The 26,836-nt window shown below is 31.6% G+C and overlaps 2 protein-coding genes across 5 annotated transcripts in view; both read right to left on the bottom strand.

Annotated features, from left to right (window-relative positions):
• LOC148607299 (uncharacterized) overlaps positions 1-16,788 on the bottom strand; it is a 44,113-nt gene extending 27,325 nt beyond the window's left edge. The window contains exons 1-14 of one of the 4 annotated variants that reach the window (XM_088544502.1): positions 16,328-16,788; positions 15,653-15,670; positions 15,247-15,372; positions 14,203-14,229; positions 13,201-13,257; positions 10,498-10,677; positions 8,855-8,884; positions 8,139-8,186; positions 7,875-7,892; positions 7,217-7,333; positions 6,336-6,470; positions 4,975-4,992; positions 3,816-3,833; positions 2,774-2,874 (exon numbers count right to left, since the gene is read on the bottom strand). In XM_088544502.1, coding sequence (XP_088400628.1) covers positions 2,840-2,874; positions 3,816-3,833; positions 4,975-4,992; positions 6,336-6,470; positions 7,217-7,333; positions 7,875-7,892; positions 8,139-8,186; positions 8,855-8,884; positions 10,498-10,677; positions 13,201-13,257; positions 14,203-14,229; positions 15,247-15,372; positions 15,653-15,670; positions 16,328-16,742 — 1,242 coding nt within the window. In that variant the 5' untranslated portion in view covers positions 16,743-16,788 and the 3' untranslated portion in view covers positions 2,774-2,839. Of the gene's footprint in view, positions 1-2,773; positions 2,875-3,815; positions 3,834-4,974; positions 4,993-6,335; positions 6,471-7,216; positions 7,334-7,874; positions 7,893-8,138; positions 8,187-8,854; positions 8,885-10,497; positions 10,678-13,200; positions 13,258-14,202; positions 14,230-15,246; positions 15,373-15,652; positions 15,671-16,327 lie in introns of those variants that run through there. The other 3 variants (XM_088544503.1, XM_088544506.1, XM_088544504.1) reach the window with 3 other exon arrangements.
• Positions 16,789-16,809: 21 nt separating this feature from the next.
• LOC148607298 (uncharacterized) lies at positions 16,810-25,918 on the bottom strand. Its single transcript, XM_088544507.1, has 5 exons — positions 25,760-25,918; positions 20,966-21,193; positions 19,627-19,656; positions 19,203-19,229; positions 16,810-18,323 (listed from the first exon to the last, which is right to left on the bottom strand). The coding sequence occupies exons 1-5, from the start codon at positions 25,818-25,820 to the stop codon at positions 18,304-18,306; spliced, it is 366 nt and encodes a 121-aa protein (XP_088400633.1). The 5' UTR covers positions 25,821-25,918; the 3' UTR covers positions 16,810-18,303.
• Between the last annotated feature and the right edge of the window lie 918 nt (positions 25,919-26,836).

The raw sequence follows: 26,836 nt of genomic DNA, 5'->3' as shown, positions 1-26,836 counted from the left end.
ATAAAGGAAGTTAAATAAAATATTGTAGTGTCATAGTTTGAACGGTATAAAATATAACTCAAGGTATATTAAATATGGCCAAACATATCGTTTAATTATCATCTTTTGTTATATACGTGTGATAGTCAGAATGCTAATGCTAGTAAGGTTGCTAATATCTAAAAAAGTCCGTTTTATTATACTATTACTGTCATAGAAAACTTAAAGAAAGGTGTCAGTTAAAATAACCCATATAAAAAGCAAGAATTTAAAAGAGTAATACGATTTAGCGAGGTACTTGAAAGTCTTTTTAAATCAAAATGAAAGACAACCGTCCTTCACGACAAAACCCTACATAAAGGATACATATTTCCTCACAACCAGACATGTAGATCTCTTGCAATTTAAGTTTCAATAGATTTTGTCCAGTAATTATGCAAGAGTGAAACTTACAATTTACGTGGAACGTTGTTATTACATAACCTTTTTTTTTTTTTTACAAAAAACTAAATGGGATTTAATCAGTGTGAAACATGTTTCTTAAAACATTGCTGCAAAAATTTTGTTTGATGGACATACAATATTTGTGCTATTTGTGTTATTTGTAAGTCTTTTTAAAACGGTGTATGTTACATGTCTAAGTATTTAAGTATAAATATTTCACAGGAATATTTCTTTGTAAAATATACCAAGACCCCGTCCTTTTGAAGTCTTTAAGGAATATTATTTCCATGCATTCGATGTAATATGGATACATTATCAAGTTTTCAAGAACATGTTCATTATAGTATTGATAGCCTTGAGATTACCAATGTACTCACTGATCACATGGTATCACGGATCTCTGGTCAAATGAGCACTTTAATGTAGGATGTAAACAAAACATAAATCCAACATTATTGTTGGTTATCTTGTTCCAGTACACTTTAGGATAGAAAGATAAAAATGACGTCAATTTGTCAGGGAACATCTATCTGGCAGTAATGTGCACTTATACTTATTATAGTAATAGATAAAGGAAAGCGCGGTAGGCAAATAATGAGGTGCATTATACTGAAGAAATATCGTACTAGATCAGCTATCATGATTAAAGAGCGGAGTGAAAACTAAGTTTTCACCGTATTAAACCTTTTTCGTCCTGTTTTCTCTCCGCTGTTTTAGATATCATATCTGATATCAACATTAAAAGCTTCAAAAAGCTAATTTTTCGTATGTAAAAAAATGTCAATGTTTAACTCCTGTAATACACTTGCTATTTGTTCTTATACCATCTTAAAATGTCAGTTGAAAACATGATGTTCTATAAGAGACTCATGAGCACATATCTGAAATACTGTAAATATTATAACAAGAATAATTATGGCGTATATGTCAAAGAAACAACAACCACACCGGAATGAAAAAGCCACCATTTGAACGTGGCAGAAATTCTGATATCGCAGGGTACGCTACAGCTGTCCCGAAAACACCGTTATACACATGTTTAATTGTTTGTTTTTGTTTATTTTTTATAATTACGGTGGAAAATTTTGTTTAATATATATTTTTTGGTACGTTGAATTTTTGATAGTGCTCTTCTGCGGACAAACGGAAGTATTCTGAATGACTTGATTTTAAATTGGTATAAGTAGGGTCTGAATATTTATGCCAATTTGCAAAATAGCAAGGAATTGCTACCGATGTATTTACCCTTCTCCCTGAAATCTTCTAAAATTCGTATCAGAATTTAATTTTTATCTGGGACTTTTCGTTCACAGTCGGGACGTTGAGTTTTCTTAGGCATCATAAGTAAATTACACGATATTTTGTAAATAAAAAGAACCTTATCATTGCTATCAGTTTGATTCGACCGTCGCGTGTAAAATCTATGTTTTAACCAGGTTCAGACCATTTTTTTTATCATGAGTTACATTTCATGATAAAAGTATTTACAAATATTGCATTGATTTCATTGGATCAAGAGCCGTCTGAATATTTGTATAATTCAAATGTGAATAAATTGACACAATCCTGAAAGATAATTCAACGAGATGTTTTCTCGTGAAGTGTTCAGATTTTGTTCTTTATCATCAGAATGTTTGGGCAATGTAAACTGACATGAATAAAGCTGTTCAACTTGTCAGTACTTAATTCAAAACTGATAACTATTCCGAATCCAAAGTGCATTTCATACCTTTAAAGTAAATTATTTTCTAGAGTACTTGAAAAAGAGGTAATACATGTACAATTAAAATAAAAGTCATAAAAAAGTGATTCGTGCGTGTCGGAATCCTATTCAATTCTATGTATTTCTTATCTAGAAGGAGATTAAATACACGCAACCAATTGTAGTGTGTCTTTCTTTCTGTTGATCACTTATTGAAATAGATTGTGTTTGGAATTACTTTTTTATTTGGTAAATGTATTCGGATATGGTTGTATGATTTTCCAAAAAAGAGCAGACAAATGATATAAACAAAAGAAATGCCAGTACTATATGCAGAATGAAAAAAACAAAAAAACAAAATCTGTGTCTTCGGTTTTTTGCACCACGGATCAACCCTACTATGGACAATACATTTTGGATTAATTTTGGATTAATGCACAATACCTGTTCCAATCTGTTACTACAAATGAGTACATGGACATAGCACACGTTGTAAGACCTTTTCTTGCAATACCAAACTTGTTTTGTGTTTACTGTTTGGAACAAATAAAAAATAAATGTAAACAGACATGTATTTCCGTATGTTTTCATTATGACAGAAAATATAATCAAACTGCACGCTGTGTGTGTATTTAAAGACGACAGAAATTATTATCTAGTATTTATTATGTTTATCATATCGAAACGTTATCCTTCCGTTTGCCGAAGATCGTCTTATTTACTTGGAGTTGGATAGTTTTTCAATAAATCTGCAATAAAAAAGACTCAATAGATCAAGTTTGTGATGGCTATACATACCGGTCATATTCCCTCTCTTTCTATAATTGTCTTATTGCTTATTTTATATTTGATAACAGGAAAGAGAAAAGAAAGGATGAGTGTATAATACTTTACAAAAACTAAAGAAAAAAACAATACAAAAACAAACACAAAAACCCCCAACCCCCCCCCCCCAAAAAAAAAAAAAAAAAAAAAAACAAAAAAAAAACAAAAAACAAAAAACAACAAAACAAAACAAATACAAAAAAATGTGTAATGAGATTAATTTATTCACAGAAGTATAGACCTTTATTTATTTGAACCGGATTATTTTGAAGTTATGTTTTTTTGCACGTCAAACATTTAAGTACTAATCCACAAAAAGTTCAGACATTACCAATGATAAAGTGATTCATTGTGTAAAAAAACCCTACCAAACTAACTATGCTTTTCTAGTCTACATACGCTAAACATTCACATAACGATAATCATTCTATGCATTCAGATCTGCAAATTTAGAAAACCATACATTTATGTTCCACTTTATGAAACTAATACAAGAACGATAACACTTGCAAAGTGCAATTTCATGTACAGTCTATATATTTTGTTATATCAAAAGCCCAACAATCAAACGAAAAATTAAGGCTGGTTGAGTGATTATTTAGGAACTATTTAGGAACAAGTATTAAAACTGACTTCGGTGGGTTTTAGACATGCATGAATCACCTTTTGTCTGATTTTTATGACAGCTACTTAGAGTTAAAACTATTTAGAACGGCTCTAAGAATTTCAAGAGTCAAATATGACGATGACTTAACTCATTTACATAATTAAAACAAAAATATTATAATGCATGATATAGTTTAAAAGAATATATTTGTAAGCCTTATACACAAAAACAAATAAGTTGACTTAATCAGGTTCATACCTTTTGGTGGTAGTATGGCTGCAAGAACAATATAAAAATCGTATTTGTACTTACATTTTCCACTTGAATTCTTAAAAAGGAAGACCTAGGGTAAGGGACTTAACCTTTGAAATCAGTGATATGCTTGTATCATATTCAATTTCACCAAACATATCAAGCTTTCACTTGAAACAGAATGAAGTCAGTCCAAGTTACTTTGTCCCTTATCATCCTAAGTCTACCTCCTTAAGTTTTGCATGCTTGATAAAAATGGTCCCTTTGTCACGATGTTGAAGAATGTATCAATCAATTCCTAAATACTTAGGAAATTTAAAATTTAAAATCTGTACTTATTTTTTGTCGATTAAATTCACTTTTTTCAGACTTTTAGTGCAATATAAATTTTATATAAATTTATTCTGTTCTTGTTTGAATTGCGACCCGTAGGTATTGCCTTGGTCGCCTTTGACCCTTGACTTAGAAATATATGTGCCAGTGTGTTTACACTATGTTCAAATAGCAAAATAACATAGTAAAAATGATCTTAACCCAAGCTGTTTTTTCACTAACTGGGAATAGGTGTACATTAAAAAAATAATTCGACTTCATCACCGCGTTTCAACAGTTATGAATGTCACAAATAAAATCCTGATCGTAGACGTTCCAGAGTTTCTGACCTTGTCTTTTGAGATACCTTCACATTGTTATCCGCGGAATTTGAAATATTTACATTCTTAAATGTTTTCATTACTATCGATGACTACTTTTTTTAATGTGTTGTACGTACGTAACAATTGCAATGATTTATTCATGTACTTTTATCACACTTATTTTTCGCTTGTAAATGTTGAGTAGACTTACAAAGTATTAACTACTTTGGATTCAGGTTATAATCTAGTGCATCTGTTACGTTTCATTATATACGTTCTATTTTTCATTGAGTAATTAACTGTACAGTTGAGCTTGAAATCTTAGTTTTTTTTTCAAATTATATAGGTATTGGAAGCTACGCCCGAAAACACGTTTAAATCTCCTTCTATTTTGATTACACTTGGGAGTTGCCTTGGAAACCCTTTCATATGTGTATCATTATTGGATTATTATAATAATGCTACTTATATGCATGTATATATAAAGAGGATCACAAAACTAAATATTTACACATATCTAAACTACTTACTTGTTAATGCTGGTTGATCTACAAAATATAAATAAAATTATCACCATTTGTTCTTTGTAATTGCAAACTAGGTAAAGCTGTTTTACCTATAGTTATTTAAAGAATGACTCGTTTCATTCTATGAAAAAAAAAACAATTTCAATCAAGTGGTGCAAATTAAATACGAGTAGGTCATGACAACGGTTGATGACGCCAGAGTCACTATAAACATTGGTCTATTATGAGATGATGAACAATATTAAACATCCACTTGCATAGCGTGCTACTTCTGAAATTGAACCATTGTTATATGAATATAAATAAAACAAAACAAAATTTAAAAACAAATAGAAAAAGTAATGCCCCCCCCCCCGAAATTTAAAAAAAAACTAATAGAAAAAATAAAAATAAATTAAACAAAACAAAACAAACAAACAAATCATATTTGCCAAACTCATATATGTTAACATTTATTCTAAGTAAGCCATAATGAGAAAAAATATTTTCCATAGTTATAATGAAGTGAAAATTTCAAAATATGAACGGATAACGTTTTGCGAAACATGGAGCAAGTGTCCGTGCGCACATTACCTAAATAATGCAAACTACATGTAAGCATATCATTCTGACCTAGAAACAAACTTTCGTCAACAAAGCAGCATTGTGAAGTTTAGCAAAAATGTCGGTCGCCATTGCAACAAGGATTGTAAAATGGTCACAAAGCCTCATTATTTACATTCGGCTTATCATTTTTAACAAAAAACAATCATCAAAATCGGAGCATTTAAAATTTTGGCCGGAACAATCAGTCGACATTGCAACGACCAACATATTGGTATGTTATGTTTGCTATTGTTTAGCATGACAAACTTTCATAACAAATTTCGAATTTCTTGGCCACCTAGGTTTATAATATATTGCAAAGTCTTATATTTTGACCTTTTTCCTTATTTTGGCAGCCTGTTCATTGAAGAGAAGACCGAAAAAATTATAACAATTAGCATAATAACAATACTTTCAATAAAAAAATGAAATGAAAGAGTAATCAAGGGAACCAAGGTTATAGCGGTAATCAAAAGAATGTAATCCAAGGACAAAGACCAGGCATGGAAAACAGACATACACAACAAAGAAAATAAAGTAACTAAAATCATACATACAAAGTAACAAAAGTAAAACTCCACTAAAAACTGGGAGCATGGACCAGGTACACCGGTAGGGTACGCGTCCTCTGCTTTTCTAGAAACACCCGCCGAGTTGAAAAATAATAAGTCATTGACACTCAACATTATGTGATGTAATAACAAAAGTTTTATTTTGACCCGTGAACAAAACCAAAATCTTTCAATTTAGTCAAAACAAAACAAAAAGGAAAGTCTTACCTGAGTTACATAAAGAGCAAAATGCGGGACAGTTGTCTTCCCTAAATAATCTGTATAGTGGATTGGTACAGAGATCATCGCCATACTCGTTGCAATTTTTTATCTGATCTACACATGGCTTAGGAGAAGTATGGGCTACAATGATGTACAAAAAATGTGAAAGGATTGTAAATTTGCGCAAACTTTTTTTTTCTTTTACAAATTTAAAAGCACAAATGAATGAATAAAAGCATAATTCCTCGTGCGGAATATATATTTTAATAAAACATATTAAAAATAACGTGTTTTGCTTGTAATATGTGTTTCCTCATTTGCATCTAATGCTGGAAATATACTGAAAGTATTTCGGTAATAAACTTTTCTGAACTGAAGAATCGACATTAACTGAGTAGAAAATAACAGAAATTTAAATACAGTAGAGATAGAAAGTTAGCCCAACTGGGATGTATATTATGATCTGTAATTTAAATAAAATAGTAGCACTCTAGGTAAGAATCATGCGAAATGTAATTCATGGTCGGAAGGCATACATATTTTCATTTGTGATTTGTGATGTTTAAAAAAATAGTTGATGGCTTTTAATACAACTCGTGCTCTTAGGAGATAAAAATGTATATAGAATGTAATGAAGAATCCACAATTAAGGAAGATAACTCAGTACATGACACACAAATACTATAGAAACTATTGGATTTTCAATTTGAATTATCTCCTAAGAGCAGACAGATTCTATTGAATAATTTAACATTTCATCATATAGACGTATAAAGCAACTTGATAACAAAAAATAGGAATGTGCAGCCTGTTTTAGGGTGTATCACATATTACAGACCTTACATGATTATTTCAAAAGGACTAGTACATTGTGGTTAAACACTTACGATCACAGAATCCACAATAAACTTTACATCTAACTTCGGCCCAGGCTCTATAGGTGCTATTTTGAGGACAGATTTTCTCAGGAAGATATTGACGACAATTAACGAGGTCCTCACAGTCTTAAATAAAATGCTTTGATAAAAAAGTGAGTAGTTCAGATCATAAATCCATAATGAATTTTAAATGAATATCCGCCAATGCAAACGAGGAAAGAAAAACTATGAAACGAATTTTTGTTATAGGGTTAAGTATGTATTATATTTGTACGAGCCACTCTATGTCTATACTGAAGATTGTGCAAGAAGATTCTTATTCTAAATGTACCTATATTGTAATTTTAATGAAAATGAAAAGACATTATAATTTAGCCACATTCAAACAAATTTAAGTTTATAATTGTTTACGTTTTAAGCATTTTTCTGATTGTCCTATTTTCCGTATTTTAGCTATTTGTTCAAAAACATTATTCCAGTAAATAAATCATATAAATACTATTTACTCCAGAAATATCACCTTAAGTAATAAAATCCAGACAAAAATAAATAACCTAGTATTCAAATCCCCCAAAATAAGTAAAACAGTTTATATGAATGTTTAATTTCAGACAAAACGCCCTGGAGAGGTGGCAATACTGCCCTTCATTATGTTTATGCAACTTACCCGACGTGGCATTTATTTCTGAAATGAAAAACAAATATGTTGCGCAGGAAATATTGTTATTATCTTGAAATAGAACAAGAGAAGAAACTGCGGTGCAATTTTGTATATTTGAGACCTTAAAAAGAAGAACACACACATATATATATATGTTTATCTTCCATCTGATATCAAAATCCAGGACACAAAGTATTAAAAAGACATGGTTATATGATCGACATTACACTAAACTATAATCGCCAGTATTAATACAATACATAAACTTACCACTGCTTACATCAGGTGTTGCATTCTGGTCCACAGTTACTGCAGAAACTGAAATGAAGAATAACACGAATGTAATACAAATTGAAAAAAAATCAAATCTTAAAATATATATGTAAGGGGTCCAAATTTGTTATGTAATTCATTGCATTTATTGTATACCACAAAAAAGCAACAATAAAAAAGTAAATTTTTATCAAGTTTGAGGTAGTGTCAATCAATAAATTGACCCGCCCATCTATCTGACGAATCGAAGGTCACTAATTGCAGTCATTGCATGACAAAGAAAGTTATTTGCGTATCGTAATTCTAAAACGTTGCTTCGTTTTCTCTGAATTCAAGGTTATTCCGACGAAACCGTTATCTATTTCAATAAATTAATGAGAAAGCCCTTAAACACTTAAATGTGATAAAACTGCAATTTAAATGAATATTGTTTTTGGCCACGTTTCACCTAATGACATGTACGTTTATGAGACTATCGGTCTTTAACAAATTATGCAAATCTGTGTGTGATACACCCCAAAAAGGTTTTAAATATTTGTTTTTTTTTTATGATGAAATGTATAGTTATTCGTTCCAATCTGTCTTCTCTGAGAGGATATTCAGAATTGAAAATATTGGACAAAATATAAAAAAAAAAATAAAAATATGTAGACTTTTCGACCATGTATCACACAAAGTAATGATTTTTAGCTGGAGTACCACTTAACACTTACGTGTTGTATCAGTTCCTGAACCACCTGAACCTATTTTAAAGGAAAAAAAAACTCACATATAACCAGACTTTGTTTTTTTTTTGTACAATTTACTAACGGCCTTTCAAAAGTAGGTTGTGTTTATGTAATGTTGTCAATTTCAGATTCAATGGCAAAGGTATGCTAAGAAGCATATTGCTGAAGCTGGAAAGCACATCATAATTTCTAAGCAAAAAAAAAAACAAACAAAAAACAAAAAACAAAAAGTTTAGATTAATTTAGATAGTTTAATAATCCGTAAAAAGAAATATATGCCTTTGATGTGTCTTAAAAGTCACAAAAATGGTACGCGGTATTAACTTTTTATAAAAATGATACCTTTAAAAGAAACGCATCATCAGTGTCGATGTAATTACTCAAATGCAAGTCAGAATATAATGAACATGTTTTATGAAGAAAAGGAAAACTTGTCTTACCAACTAATACAGTGGACAACGCAACATTGCTGCAGACAATTATTGAGGTGCAGATAAATCTATCGTTATCACATATTACACATTAATATGGCCGTCTGGTACCGCATTTATAAATGAATGATGTGTTTTTGCTATGCAAATTCAAAATTGCACTATTTTAAATTCCAATTATTTGTCACATTCTGGCTAAAGTATGCTTTGTATATTCTTTGTAAAATTTACATACTGTGTCAGCGCCTAGAGAAGAGCGACTTACAGATTTAAAAAAAAAGTCAGACCTGTGTGAAAAGTGATGAAAACAATGACATTAATAGCGCATTATGCTCTCATTTTTATGCTGTTTGCCTACATATTGAATTACAAATGGCAGTATCTATTCTTACACGAATGAAAATTAATTGTGCTGCACACGTATTTCCTTGTCGTCCTTTATGTCTGCTTAACTTTGGGCAATAGTTTGTAAGTTGTTCAAAGGAAACTACCAGATTTTTTTACAAAATTATGCCAAATATACAATACCAGTTAGGTTTTGTATTACAAAAAACGTTAGACAATTATTCTTTTTGTTCTGATATAAGAGACAACTTGATAAACATCATGTACATAGATAAATTTTGTGACCAAAGATAACATTATGATATCTCAAATTGCATTTGAACTATAATAACAATTTATTATTCATGAAATCGCTTTAAGTTTTTACATTAGATAAAATGGGAACAGATTTTGATAAATAAACTCAATAGAAACTTTGAGTCGACAATGATAGTACGTTTCGTAAGCGAGTCACCACACAATTCTTTCATTTCAATATAATTTGGTAATTTTTATCCCTCAACTTGAAAGTTTGATTTAGCATGAAATGCATTTTTTCAGAAGATAAATGTAGAAAATCTCTAACCAATAAAAACAACCAAATAAATATGCATTACCATATGACAATATTGAGCACGCAGAAGCGGCTGTTTGCTAGAGACGTCACTGCATATATATATATAACCATAATCTTATATTTTTATTTGAAATAAAAATTATGCATTTTTTCGCTCTTGTTGTTATTTGTTCAGTCGTTGTCCACCACCGGCAGATAAATGTTTAGAACAATTATGGTTTAATTTTAATAATTGAAAACAAGATAAACTATAAGTTTTCTTTGCAGTATATTATTGGACGCCTATGGGCCGCTACCTCCACTTGACGCTGTTGTTTGGAGAGGGGCCACTGAACTCGCATTTCCGCTTCCTGTTCCTTTGTTGCCAGTTCCGGTATTTCCTGTTTCATGTACACTACTTCCAGTGCCTGATCCTTTAATTGTTGACCCTCCTACAGTGATTTTAGTTGTTTGTGGAAGTCGTTGTGTTGATACTCCTATCATATCATATGGAAGACATATTTGTTATGACAGTTTCGAAAAAACCTAGTACAACCTTTTTATTTGTTTTTTTTTAATTATTTAGTTTGATTATGTAGAGCTTTAGAATTCTGTAAATCACCAAAAAGCTAGGCAGAGTTGATCCATAAGCATTAGGGCACAAGCTTCCGCTTTTGACAAGCTAAGCTAAAATAGTCGTTTTCAATATGTTTGTTTCATTTGCATTCCAATTTGAGATATCCAGCATTCATAATTGATATTTGAAAAGAAATGAAAAGGACACCTTCAAGGTATTTTAGTCTGGGTAATAATATAAATAATATGTCTTAAATATTTGGAATTATTTTAAAATAAAAAACAATCAACTTCGAGAGAAAATAACTAAGACAATTATTGATAACACCCCACTTCAAAATTGGGCTGAATAGCGAAAAGGAAATCCGTCCTTTTGTCGTACATCCGTTGTCACGCAAAATACAGGATACCCTTCTCATAACCTATTTCTCCCATACAAATGAATATAAACTAAGTGTTGAAGATATGTACAATCCATTTGAACTTTCGATTTTATTGTTTAAAGAAAGGGCAGGGTTGCATACCAAAATATTGAATTTGCCTTTATGAATTTCAGATACACTTCTCTGATCTGCAAATTTTTCAATGTCATATAATTTGATTTGATAGAATTTGACTAATAACTTAACTTCCCCTTTACTTTAACTTATTGCTATTGTACATCCCTATCTAAGATGTTCATTAGAAATGAAGGAATATTTTTTGGTCAAAATATGAATTACTAAAATGACTTTTACATCCCTTTTCTAATCTACATCACCTTCTTCATCAATAAACAAAATAACGTGACATTTTCATAGAATGTAGTAGAGTAACCTTGATTTCAGATATTGGTATTAAGTATTTGATAGGAACTCGAGGTCATTTCATTTTGATAATATGGAGCAATTATCTTTTATCTACAACAACATCACATAAGGGCATTGTATGTTCCCTTTACAGAGGTCTTATTCCAATTGTACAACTTCTGTTTCAAATGTCGATAAAAAGCAATGTGCATGTTTACATAGCAAGGCATGAACTTTATCATTTATGTACAAAGAGTAAAATGTCTTCTCGAATGTCCCTCCTACACCACACTACATTTATAAAACACTAATACATGCATATCTAAATTCGGAGTTTGATCGTGATGGTTATTGTTTTTCATAAAACATTCATAGAAAGAGGACTAACCTCATATTCGTACCTCCCTTAACTTTAGTGAGTAGAATTTAATGGACCGTTCACAACACCTTCATAAAATATCCAAGATATGCACCCCTGACTTCAGATTTTCTGAATGTATGGAATATTCTCGAAAAGAAAACTAATTACTTTGTCATTCTTCGAAATCGGAAAGATGGGGTATTATTTCACTAAACATTGCTCACAATTTATCTGGAATTTAGTTTTATTAAGAAATACACACAGATAATTTCTACATTTCTACATTCTACAAAAAACGATAAAATGCAGTCAAAAGAATGACAAAAAATTGGGTATACATTATGCAGGTATCACAGCAATCAAACTATGACCTATACTATGAATCTAAGACTTGCTACTCAAATCAATGTTACTCAACGAAAAATACACAGAACGTTTAGTTTTAAGATATGTTGACATTACTAATAAGATGATATGTCGGCATGTCAATAACACGAGGACAGAACTTCTTTTACTTCCCAAAGGTATTTATGTATTTAAATTAATGGTCCAAAGAAGAATTAAGATAGGTAATAAGTGAATTATGTCACCAGAAACTAAATCTCGGTGATATTTTTTTTTCTAAACATGTCACCATTTCTGTTGGAATAAAATTATGTTAACTTAGGAATATAATAATTTAACATAAAGTATAGGATAGAAGAATTAGAGACATTGTAAAACCTGCAGAAGTGGCAAATAGCTAGATAGTATATTTAGTCTTGCACAAAAGGAATATCCTCATATCTTATATCAAATAAGGGTCAGTCCATGTAAGAATCAGTCAGTATATGAAAAATCATATGGAAAAACCCATCATTTTGATAGTATCATTTGACCATTTGCACAATCTGAATCAAGGAAAACAGACAAGATTTTCCATATCATGCTGGCCCATTAAATAACAATTTCATTGCAAGGCACTGACACTGAAAATGATCATTTCAAGGGCAGATAATGCTGTCAAAAACCTCATTTTTCTAAAATTCTATTGGAAAATTTCTGCGCAAAGCAAGTGATGCACAAAGATTAAATTAATGTTTTTTTCTAATCGAGAAATATCCTTGAATGATATAACACTGTCAGATCGGTGGGTTTTTACATGCATGTCAAATAGTTACACTTAAGTACATTTATTTAAGGCTTTAACTTCATCTAACATTTTGTATTTAACTATTTTTTCTGTCGTCTGCAGATAAATGTTTTAATATTTTAACAATTGATTTAAATATCATCTAAACTATTGTATTTGTTACCTACAACCGTTGATCCTCCAGGACTTCCAGTAACAGCTGGTGCAACACTTGATCCGCCTGAACACAATCAAATAAGGATCAATAAAAAGATAACAAGAACCACGTTTAGAAAATACTAACCGAACTACGCACAAACGATTGAAATACAGATATGTTCGGTAAAATTCACAATAATACTTGTACTATTTGTACGAGTTAATAAAAAAAAAATAAATAAAACAAAACAGAAATAAGTCATAGGTAAGTAAAGAAATTCATATGTAGAACAAAGTAGATGACTGGACTTTGGGAACTCCCAAAGAGACAACACCCCCCCCCAAACGAATGTCCTAAAAAACTGCTAAAAGCAGTCCATGGGCTTCTAATGAACGGTGAAAAAAATCACTACACAAACATCTTAATTTTGCATACGTACAGTGTACATGTGTATTCTTACTTTTTGTACTGTTTGTTTTAGCAAAACTTAAATAAGTTCAATATATCTGTTACAATTAATAATAAACGACCCCTTTTAACTATTCGGTGTTTACCTTAAACAGTGTTCTATAGTCGATTTACCGGACTCATAGCAAAAATAATACAAATAATAATCATAACACTGCAAAGCACAAATCCAGCTATCTGAGGAATATTATTTTCAAAATTTGTCGACATGGAAGAAGAGGATTGCGCAAGTGTGGATGAACGTTTTGTCTTTTAATACGTCGATTGAAATATTTCATATTTCTTCATTTATTTAATAATGTTTTGGAAATTATTGACTGTGTAGAAATGTATTAAAATTCCCCAGAAGAAAGTTTCACACATTTTCCTCACCAAAGAAGACACCGTAAACATAAAATGGTTTCTGTCCATCATAGGCATTGCCTAAAATCATGCCAGAGAACATATACTATATGAATATTGCATGCTAAGTATAACCTAAAAAAGGAAACGTCAAGGGGGGAGAGACAACGGAGGTTCTTCAAATAGTTAAAACAATATTACAAGATTGAATCTTACTTGTTATGGATGAACCAATGCCAACACCTGTAAAGATATATAGCTACAATCATGGTTAATTACTGATTTAAGTAGCACTATAGATAAAAAAATCTGCAAAATGTTTTTCGTTGTTGGAACACCTATCTATTATTTGTTTTTTTTTTATGTTTAGAGTAAAACTGTATACTAAACAGACATTAACATGTGGATTGTTTTTATGAGATAAAAACTAAATAGAATGTGCTGTAGAATTCCAAAAAAAAAATGAGGAGAAAAAATGAAAAAATGAAACACCGTAGTGGAAGCACAGGAGCTTGCTGCCACTATCATATATTTTCCCCATTAGTATAAAACCTACACTGGGGTCATCCCAAATTTTGGTGGACTCGCTGCAACTCAATTAAAACAATCGAATATATCACTATTTGCTCCTCAGCGATCACTTGACATTACGAATCTAATAAACAGGGGTATCACAAACAACTACTTTACATTAAATTAACAAAATGATTTGAACATTCACACTCCATATCTCTACAATCGCTTGGGCCGTAAGTAAAACTACTATGACCATGTGGCACATGAGGCAAAACAAAAAAGACGGGGATTTAATTGCACCACCCAAGTTTTTTTCCGTGGTAATCTCCAAATATCAATAATGAATTATTGATTTGTTTGAAGTGCGCTATGGATTTTTTTTTCCGCATCTTTTCTGAATATAATCACCCAAAAATATATAATGTAATGAATATATGAAATGCAAAAAAGATCAAGTCTATGAAAATTAAGTGCAACCCAAAGCCGGATTTTCATAGAATGGTACGTAAATTATTACCCTCTTTCGTTCCCCCTGTAGAGTACCAGCGCGTATGTTACGCCCTTGATATCCTATCTTTTATACAAAAATATGCTTTGCATCAATTTCTAGCAAATCTAAGATTTAATAAAAGATATTACCATAGAATTTTACAATATCTGTAGGGCCTATTCAAAAAATACTTAAATATTCAACCGTTGATTATAAGACATATGAAATGGTTTCAAAATGTAAATTGCGCCTACCTGGTTTATTCGTTCCATTTCCAGCAGCAGCACCGGTGGTTGGTTCTGGAGTTGAAGCTGGTGTTGTTGGCTCCTGGGTTGACGGTTCTGGCGTTGAAATTGTTGTTGGCTTAGGAGTGGTTGGCTCTTAAAAATATAAAAATGCAATTCCTATCAATGTTATATTGCTGTCGACGACACATTCGTACGTATGTGGTTTTTTTTATACACATCATATTAAATGCCTTTACAATTTGCACAGTGAAATGTACTTTATCTACAAAAGTGAGATTTATGACAACTTTTGTCAAAGCAGCGTTTTATTTATATAAAATGAAATTAAAAGCAAAAATATGTATCAAATAAAAAGATAATAATAAGTACCATTTAGAATAATTACAGTTTCATTTAAATAATAATTACTTACCTGGAGTAGTTGTTAATTCTACAATTTAAATCAACATCATTCGAGTAACTTGAAATGGAATAACACTAAAGTGTTAAAGTTACAATTCATTTTGACATGAAGGCCATACCATTATGTTCCCATAAAATCGTGATTTTAATGGGATTTTTCTATAGTTAAATATAATTAAGTTTAATGCCAGCAACAAAGTGTTTTCACCAACAACAAAAATATATTTTATCTGATCTGGCTTTTCCAAGAGTAATCAAAGTAACCAAGGTTATAGCGGTTATCAAAAGAATGTAATCCAGCGACAAAGACCAGACATGGAAAACAGACATACACAACAAAAAACATAAAGTAACTAAAATCATACCTACAAAGTAACAAAATCAAATGAGCAACTCAGACTCCACTAAAAAATTGGGAGCATGGACCAGGTGTACCGGTAAGGTAAGCGTTCTCTGCATTTCCAGAAAAATCCGCCGAAATTATGCCATCTTTTGATATTGAAAAACAATTTTCTACTAGCAAAGACAGACAACCAGCTGGAAACAAGAGTGAAACTGTGTAAATGGAATTGTCCAAAAAATCAAAAATAGATATCAATAAAAAAAAATTCAAATGGTGTAATTTGAAATCACGTCGATCTTATAAATATCTACTTGGATGTATCTATTTTGTATATCAACTTACCAACGACACATGATAATTCATGGATAGTTCCATAAAACTTGCCCAAAGCCTCAAAATCGTTTGCCTGAATAATGTATCTTGGATCCGATGCAATAGCATTAAGTTCCACCATGTCTATTCCGACTCCGATTCCAACTGCTATGATTGTAATGTTGTCCTGCTTCAGTGTTTCAGCTGCTTGAATAGTCTGTTTTGGATCGGTTGCTTGACCATCAGTGATAATTACGAGGATAGAACGTGCATCTGGACGGGCACCTGCGGCTGCACTGAAGCTTTGGGTTTGGGCAAATGTGAGGGCGGCGCTAGTGTATGTTCCTCCAGCTTGATAAGGAATCTGGTTTATTCGTCCAATGATAGATCGCATATCGTAAAAGGTATTCAAATTAAATTGGTTTTCTGGTTGGTTGGAGAACATAACTATACTTGTCTGTGCGTCATTTGGGCTTATTACAAATCTGGCAAGGGAACTTATGATAAACTGCTTTTCTTTATAGAAATTGTTAATGCCAACAGATCCAGAAGCGTCAAGTAGAAAAACCAAATCAACCTTATCGTGGCAAGCTGTAAGAAAAATACATAGTTTGTATGATGTGAAAAAAGATCAAGTCTGTATTTCTTATTTTAGTAGGATCATTGGCCACATTTGTACGGGTAACTACTTAAAGCGTTTACTACACAACTGTTAAAAATATACAAAGACTGCAATTGATTAATGGAGATAATTCCCCATTCTATCGTGGACTTAACCACAATATCAAGGAGGGTGGGAATTAAAAAAAATACGAAGTATATGGAAACTAATTGGAAAAAACAATATCCATCTGACTAAACAGAATAAAGTTAAACGTTACTTCTATCAACTACTGTAGTTTAAACTTTTAAGAGGGTGCAAATACCAGGCAGTTGGTGATACTTGACAGATATTGTCTATAAAAATCATCTATTTCATATCGGAAATGCATAATGTTATTTTTTTTTTCAATAACTGCAATGGTTTAAGTGAAATAAATCACATAGAAAGCAAGGAAATTCATTAGAAAAGGGAGATACCTCTTTCATTTTGTGCAAAATTTGTTATTTTTTTCTTAGCGAACTTTAAAATAATTTTCTAAGTCATATATTGTCGGTTAAAAAAATATTTGTTCAATTTGACATACATGTGATATAAAAATGATATTAGAACAAACCAATCCGTGGGATAAATTTTACCATGTGCCATCCTTATCATATGACCTGCCTGGTTTCTAAATAGACAATCTCTTACATATACAATATGATATCTAAAAAGGGTAATCAAAGAAAATAAAACATCGGAATTCTATTGGATATTCGGTATAGGGTCTGTAAGTCTCGTTCTAGTTTCATTTTCCTTACCAAAATTTCTGATGTAGAACCTACTGAAATCCGAAGACCGGTCTGCATTTTATTGTTAACATCCGGGATCTCGAAACGCTGTATTAAAATGCAAACTCTTCTATTTTACACTTTTCTTAACATAATTATCATGTGGAAAAAGATATTTATCATTTTTATTGGTACTTTGCACCAACATATTTTCGGCTTTTATATACTGAATCCAACGCTCTGAAAATGACATTTATTTGAATGGTAGACTAGGACCCATTCTCGTGAATCAAGGAGTCACATGTCGAGACTTAAAAACCCTATTTCAATGGGGCATCACATTTTCTTTTGCTTATTTCGATTAAAACAATGGGAAATCGGAAACGATACGGGCAAATATATGGGGTAAATGGAAATTTGAAGTTTTTAACAATCAACAGCGTATATTTTACAGGCAATTTATCATTTTTAATAAATGTTGATTTTAGTTTGATTCATTAACAACACAAATACTTTTAGAGCTTTCTGATGACTGTTTTTCAGTGATATTGTTCTGTATCAATGATATGTGGATATTTTAAACGGAACATTTTAATATTTTTTTTCAAATTTCTATTAAAATTGTACATGATTTACTTACCTGGAATTGGTACTGTAAATGAAAAAGCGGAAACAAATTATTACCGTCGATGTTGCTGTATTTCAAATTGCAAGGTTACATTGCATATGCATCACGTTTTGTAGTATCAAATTACTCAAAATAAATAACACAGTAATGAAATAGATGTATTTTTATCACTTAAATCTGTTTTGGCATGTGTTCAAAAACAAACACAAAATTAAAAAAAAACAAAACAACAATCAAGGGAACCAAGGTTATAGCGGTAATCAACAGAATGTAATCCAGGGACAAAGACCAGACATAGAAAACAGACATACACAACAAAGAACATAAAGTAACTAAAATCATGCATACAAAGTAACAAAAACAAATGAGCAACTCGGACTCCACTAAAAACTGGGAGCATGGACCAGGTGCACCGGTAGGGTAAACGTCCTCTGTTTTCCTAAGAACACCCGCCGAGTTGCTCATAAAAAGTCAAGTCCGGGGTAGACAAACGAGAAAAGAAAAACTATGACTTGTTGAATAAATCAGTTTTCATGGTGCAGATGGATACACCATAACGATGACGACCATAAAACTTCTGAGGTGATGACTTCAGTCTTGTAGCAAGATAACCATGTTCAAGAAGCCTATTTGTTAGAGTTCAAGCGCGATACAAAAGGTCTGCGTTGTTTCGACAAGCTCTGGCATAACGTATGAGTTGTAATATGAACACTCCATACGCAGGTGCTGAAGGGATGAGGAAACAAAATTATGCTCGTTTTGTAAATAGTCGATCTTAATTGAAACTAGAGATGTAATAAACATCAAGGAACAGTGTTTAATGAATGTTGTCAAGATAAATTAATTTAAGACGTTTTTGTTCATATTCATTATAAGCTGTGTCAACTTTTCTATATTACTTACCAAAACATCCAGGCAAATGTTGTGATTCTAAAAAGACACACACAAACATAAAAAGATATAAAAAGGTTTACTATAAAATTGTGCAATACTAGTCTGAAAGCTTCTTATCTATTATACTTTTTGTTGAAGTATATAATGTTTTTGCTATTTGCATTTATTCCTTGAATATAAGGATGTAGACACCACCCTAGAATGAAAAAAAAAAACACATCATACAAGTGTTAAAGTTACAAACACAAAACCTTGCTTTAAGTTAGCACTCTATAGAGTTTATCTTTCAAACAATAATGATAATAATAATAAAAACAAAAACAAAAACAAACAAACAAACAAACAAAACAATACAAAATAATACAAAAACAAAACAAAACAAATAAAAAAAACCAAATACTTCAGATTTTAGGAAAAAAATACACACACTTACCTTGTACTTGTATTTTTTTACCGCCGAAGTCTAAAAAAGTTTAATAAATTTGTGTTATTTCATACATTTACAATAGAACGTCAGTGTTAGATAGCATTTGCCCCGGGCGGGTCCGGGTGTAAAAAGAATAGGTCCACAGCTACTCTAAGCTTGTCGTAAAAGGCGACTAAATAGTGCTCAAAACCCTGGCCGGGGCTAGGGCGGTGTGCCCAGGTGGTGGAATGGGGTACCCTTGCAGTGTTACATGCTGGGACCGCAAACCATAGTGGTGCACCGTATTGGAATAGATGGTACATTCCTCGCATGTTAAAGAACCCTATTATGGTATTCGAAAGGAGTTGTTGGAACTATAGGAGGCTAAATTGCCCGGCCCTACCCATCTCTATCTATTTCTAGTTGTAATCAAAATTTTTCAACTCTATTCTCGTTGTGTCCCATCCCATTTTTCATTTCAACATCATCATTTCAAGTTCATTTTATCATCCATTTCATGTTCATCGCGATAAACCCCAACAATCAATCAATAGCATTCAGCTTTGTGTATAAACAAACAAACACTCCCGAATATTCAATAATAACATCGTTCATTAGACGCCATGTCAATTAAATCCGCTGCGGGCCAATTTCTGTCTTGTTGTTTCAAGGTTCAATGTGAAACTTTTTTCAAAAAGTAATCAAGGGAAGCAAGATTCAAGAAATCAATAGAATGTTATCCAGGGACAAAGACTATACATGGAACACAGACAAAACAGAACAAAGAACATAAAATAACCAAAATGATATTTACAAAGTAACAAAAATAATTTTGAGTTATGAGTAATTGAACCAGTAAAGAGTGAATACATCATTTGTCTTCTATGATATTCAGCGCACAGAAGAATAGGATATGTATTTTGGATTGGTCGTCTGAATTGTATGCTATACAAAACCAAGCTATTTACTACACATAAATATACCGGAAAAACTATTTAACTTTTATCTAAATGGTAGACATTAATGGAATCATTGTATTCATACAGTCTGGTTTGTGATAAAAAAAAAAGTCTCATAAGCTATTGGATATACGTACATAAATCGTAGATTCTAGGGCACGCAGTGTATAGCCAGCCCAAGCCAGCAGACTACATCATCATCATTTATATTCAAAGAGAGGGGTCAAACGTGTGCAGTAAAAGATATATAAAGTAGGTCGAACTAGGGTAAGGGACCTAACTCAATATTCAATTTCAGTCCAAATTACTTTGATGCTTTCATGAGATTGATGAAAAATTATGGTTTGTAATAGTTGTGTCTCTAATCCTAGGTAAGTTTTAATTGAAAAAAAAAAGACATGACGTACCAAATACTTTCAGCTTATGTGGATCTCCTGCAGCACTTGATCCTATATTCATACATCCAAGTTGTTTATAAAGCAACTCGAGACGAGGATCTGGTCCTTTATTATTATTTACAGTAACGCTTGTAGCAGTGGTTGGTTCTGGCGTAGTACCTGTTGCAGCAGGAAACAACAACAGCGGTTCATGGCCCACATTGGCTGCAGATCCTGCCCCGACATTTCGCCGATGGACTAAAATAAGCAAATATTTTTTGTTTCGTTTCAATGTTAATTATAGCAATTATTCTTGATCATTTGTTTACAGCATTACAATAATAAAATGGAATGTACCTGAATGTCCAAAAACATAAGTTGTTAATTCAGGAATTGTTAACGTTGTCATTTACATAAATGACAGACCACAAACATAACCGACACTGCACATTAATCGACGAGGTCGGAAACAGATTACCAATTGTTAAAAAGAAATCTAGACACTTAATATCAGGCAATCGTTCATTATAATGAGGAACGGTTGATTGCCCACCAAATTATCATATAAACCAACGGCGGAGGACAGAATTGATGTTTTTGACGACAAGTATAATATCAAAAAATAACCTTAAGTTGCAGGATATGAATAAAAGTTTCTTTTTTTATATAAGTATATGAATTATATGAAACACTCCGTGAAAAAAAACGTTATTACACAGCATATTTGCATCGTAATAAATATGATTGCCCTTTTAACTTAAGAAAATGCTTGCTGTACGAAATACACCACAAGGGACTGATTTATAGTTTGCTGGCAAAAAATATGCAAAACCAATTGAGATTTATAACTTATGAGTTATGATACAATAAGCAAATATATCTACAGAAATCTTAACACCAAGCACTGAATCTTACCTTTAAAGTAGGACTTCTTAAACAAGTGTAAATTACCGATCAATTTATGCATTTATCTATAGTGTTTAAACATTGTCGACACTAAAACCGATGCGTATACAAACACTTGTAATACAAATAAAGAGAATTACAGTCTTGAACCGATCCACGCAACGATTTGACGGATCGATGACCGTTGACCGGTGACCGGTCTGATCACAGTTTTGTTATGTAAAATGATGTTAGATCTCTTTTAAATAACAGAAATGTAAACTAAATGTATAAATTGAGGTTTAAATCTATTACATCTTATAAATATGTGTAAAATTGACAACGTAAACAACAAAAACCGAAAAATACATTGATCAAGTCACTTGATCCAATCACCAGTTAAATTGGTCGGTTTGACTGACCGGAAACTGATCGGTGATCGATAACTGATCGCAATTTATGTTGCACGGATCGGTTCAGGTACTGTATTTTGCATTTTGTTTTTCAGATTTTGAAAAACCATCATGAAAATGAATTGCAGGTAAACAATGTGTTCGTGGCATAAATGTTTATGACATAATATCATATGTAAACCAACAACATCAGAGGCGACAATACGGTTTCAATAATATTGTAAGCATCCACAGGAAATCAATGGATCCAGTATTAAAGACTTAAAAAGAGATAAAAAAGAAAACAATCCATGATCGAAGACCAGACAAAGGAAATTGACCCACCCAACAAAAAACATATAATAACTTAAATAACACGCATATAAATAAAAGGTAACGAGCAACCCGGTTTCCATTAAAACTTGGAACCAGAACTGGATACCCCGGTAGGGTATTTCATAAACAAACATTTGTCAAAAAGCGATGAACACGATGAACATATCAATTAAAAAGAATAATACTGTATATTTTATTTTTTTCAATACATCCCTTTCCAAAAGCCACGGTATCAATGAACAGATAGACATTTTAGTATGTTATGACTAAATTTTCAAATGTAAACTACATATTATCAAATGTCATATAATGAAGATGTGAAGATCACATACGGTCAAATCTTGCCGATAAGGTTAAATACCAAAAGTGGGTTATCAGACATGTCTATTACACAAGGTCAGACAGTTTTAGTTAAGTGCATTGTTAAAATTTTCGGCCGATTTTGCAATGTCTGCAAAGCATCTCAATTACGAATCAATATCCATGTTTGAATCATTATGCAATTCGTGTCTTCAAAACAGGCACCCCAAATTACTTCTGATGGTTAACTAAATGATATGTTTATACCTCATTCAATAATGCTTATCAATTTTCAAGTGAGTTTGAAAAAGGGGTGTTTATAATAAAAGGAATTTAATGCTATAATTTGTAATTATACAAGTATCACCCAAAATTAACACGATATTAACATATAACGTAAGTGTACACTTCTAATAGCTATATAACAGTAATGAAGGATTATAGGGTATTAAGAGTTAGTTAATGTGGAAGGAAGAAGAAGGCGTTTAAACATGTTGATTATGTTATGTGTCATGTCCTTCGTGCAATGGTCTGCGTGTTTTGACAACATAGACAAGTACAACCTTGAGGAGCATCGTCATGATGTATCCATCTGCGCCATGAAAACTGATTTGTTCAACGTGTCATAGTTTTCCTTTTCTCTTTCGTCTAATCCGGGCTTGACTTTTTAGGAGCAACTCGCCAATTATTATCAATTAAAACATGTCAAAAATTAATGTCTGACACAAAATTAAAGTAGAGATAAAATTTCAGATAAAAAAGATTCCAGAAACTCTAATAGATTTGTCAAATAACTAATTTTCAATACATAAGTTAAAAGAGTGACGTCTTCTGCAACGATTTCTACATAATGTAATGTCAAAATAAGCTCATATAAAATACCAATTCAATGAATCGTACTTTGATATGACTATTACAACTTTCAGACAAATGGTTTCTTTATTCCCGATAGAATAGTTTTCCTTTCTTCGTTTGTCTAAATCGGACTTGACTTTTTATGAGCAATTCGGCGGGTGTATCTAGAAAAGCAGAGGACGCTTACCCTACCGGTGCACCAGGTCCATGTTCCCAGTTTTTTAGTGGAATCCGAATTGCTCATTTGCTTTTGTTGCTTTGTATGTATAATTTAGTTACTTTTATGCTATTTTGTGAGTATGTCTGTTTTTCTTGTCTGGTGTTTGTCCCTGGATTGAGTTCTTTTGCTTAACGCTAGAACCTTGATTCAATTGATTACTCTTGACAAAAGACGCCATAAGCCTTGAATATTCATGTTACATTCCCAAGTTTAATGGTACAAATAGAAAATTACAGAACCAACCATGTCAAAACGGAATTATATCAGGTGTTCTAAATTACTTTAAAATGAGAGTTTAAAAACCCATTTGCATATGTAGGAAATATATTTTGCTATTTTACTACACTGATGTATGTGCACACAGTGACTGGTAGATCGGTAGAATGTAATCAAGTACATGCTACTTGTAATTGAAATGCAGATACAAATTGTCTAAACAGCATAAATTTACGTGAAACGTACAGGTATACCAATAATTTTGTTTGCTAAAGAAAGGGTTTAAACGCTTTTCATAGAACTCACTTACGTGTAAAAATAAAGCGACAATGAATTAAAACTCCATTAGAAGTCTGATATTGATGTAGACCTGTACGACGTATACATGGGCTAATTACAAGTTTGGTAATGGTTTACATAAGTGCGAGCAAATTATGTTATCTAGGTATTAAAGTGCCGCTATTACACGGACTGTATTTGCACGAATGTAAAAAAATGCGTGAACGTATACATATGTGTAATTTTTTTTACTTTCTATATATACAAGAGATTGAGTTGCTCATATACATATATACCTACCACTGCAGCCGTTTTGTTTATACACTTAAAATGCATTTAGCATTGAGTGTAAATGTACCTTTATAGATCATATATAATTTTGATAATATAATTTTAACATAATTTTGAAGTCAATTACTTTGTATTTGTTTCTGTTTAAATAGATCCTGTATAATATGAGGTGCGTATTTGCAAAGCAACTGCTTAATATAACCGACATAGAATTCAATTCGCACGTGGGTTTATCCGAAACATTCCGAACACACATGTAGGTTTTATGGAAATTCTGTACAATGTTATTGACAAATACTTATGCGCATTAGCTTTTACATTTTTATAAAAAAATAAACAAATACCAAAGACATGCATAACGACAGTGAAACTACAAGGAGGAAGCTAAAATACGACGAAGTCAACAAATTAAACCCTGAAATATTAGGCACGGATGCATGACATTACTTATTATATGTTTTATTTCTAAAGATAATGGGAGTTCTTGTTTTCTTGGTGTTATATGTTTTCTAAGTGACGAGCAAAACACAATCTTTAGAGTTTTAATATAAGATTTCCTATGTACTTTTTAAAGAATATTTAAGCTGTCCTTTAGTTATTTTCTATGGACATTCAATCTTGAACCTGTCGAATTGCAATTTTGTCCTGGGCGTTTAATCAATCGAAGGAAACACTTATCAGCTCATGAAATGTTAGGATTTGTGTAATTTCTTGCATGTTACTATATTAAATGGCTCGCATACTTTAGTCGTTCATAAATCAAAATTATAATGAATTTCTTCTGTAAAATCAAACAACAAAAAGGGTTTTAAAACTAAGGAATATCTAACCAAATATGACCATTCATAGTTGCGCATATGTACTGTTGAAGGCATTTGTTAATGATAATATGATGTTGTTAACTGAATAGTGAATATATTGTAAACATTTCTTTATGTTTTATTAAGTTGTATATCTAAATAAATCACAGAGTCCTTTATACCATGAATAAGGTGGGGAAAAGTATAAAAAAAGTAATTGATATGAAGATATAAAAATATATTTGATTACCTGTTCCACAGTAAATACTTGACAACAGAGACAGAATAATCAATGAGTATAAAGATCCCATGTCTAGAGTTGTTCTGAAGTGCTACACAGGGGACCAATCGCAGACAAATTTATGTAACAGATAAGAAATCTGGACGTCTTAAATGCACGTAGTGCATTGGCCTGTGCAAGTGATAAAACATGTCTCATTTAATGTGCAGTGTCATCAAGGGCCCAACGTAAATTACACAGTGTACCAGTTTGTATGACACAGTTTGTATGATGTATAGTTTTCCTAACATTGTTTAATGAACATGAATCATAGTTAATACATTACATAATGCAAATAAAGGATATGTTAAAAAAAAAACCTGGAAACCTATAATTTAAAAAAAAGGTTCAATATAATGAAGCTAATGTAAAGTGCATGACTAGACCTAATTGTGACGAAAACAATATTAGGAAACCGAATGTGGTCGGGAACTAAGGAACGATATCAAAAGTAGGTTAGATTAGCATTGAGATGACATGTCTAGTAATCCTGGCAGACATCTAATGTACTTGTCAATGTAAAATCTGAAATTGAGCAAAGCATGCTGTCTTCTTTATAGATCAATTTATCTACAGTTTAATACACTTGTTTTCGTATAGAATAACACATTGTATTTATATGGTAAAATAAAAAAAATTGAAGGAAACTACGCACACCATTTGAGCTCAAGTATTTCAAGACGGAAAATGTTTAAATTGGTAATAAAAAAAACAAACTTTACAAAAAAGATAACTGGTGTGGAAATAATGTCACAAATTCGATCGTGAAAAATAGCGTACATGTTAAAACATCAAGTTGTGATCAAGATTTCGACGAAAACATTTGATCATCTTGTGAATATTTTATACAATGAGGTTAACAATAAAGTATACTTTTTTCAGATTTATTTTTGGTAACAAATATTTTTCTGAATCTAAGAAAATGTTTCTGTCGAGAAATGATCTACATCAATACCTTGTCATTGTTTAAAAACATCAAGCGGCAACTATGAGTTTTTATGCGCAGTTGACGTTTTTGTTTTTGTTTTTTTTTTTGTTTTGTTTTTT

Source organism: Perna viridis, chromosome 9, assembly GCF_037379345.1.
Source record: "Perna viridis isolate PV_CMFRI_1.1 ecotype Kerala chromosome 9, ASM3737934v1, whole genome shotgun sequence".
Classification (NCBI taxonomy): domain Eukaryota; kingdom Metazoa; phylum Mollusca; class Bivalvia; order Mytilida; family Mytilidae; genus Perna; species Perna viridis.
This window is presented reverse-complemented; position numbering and strand designations above follow the sequence as displayed.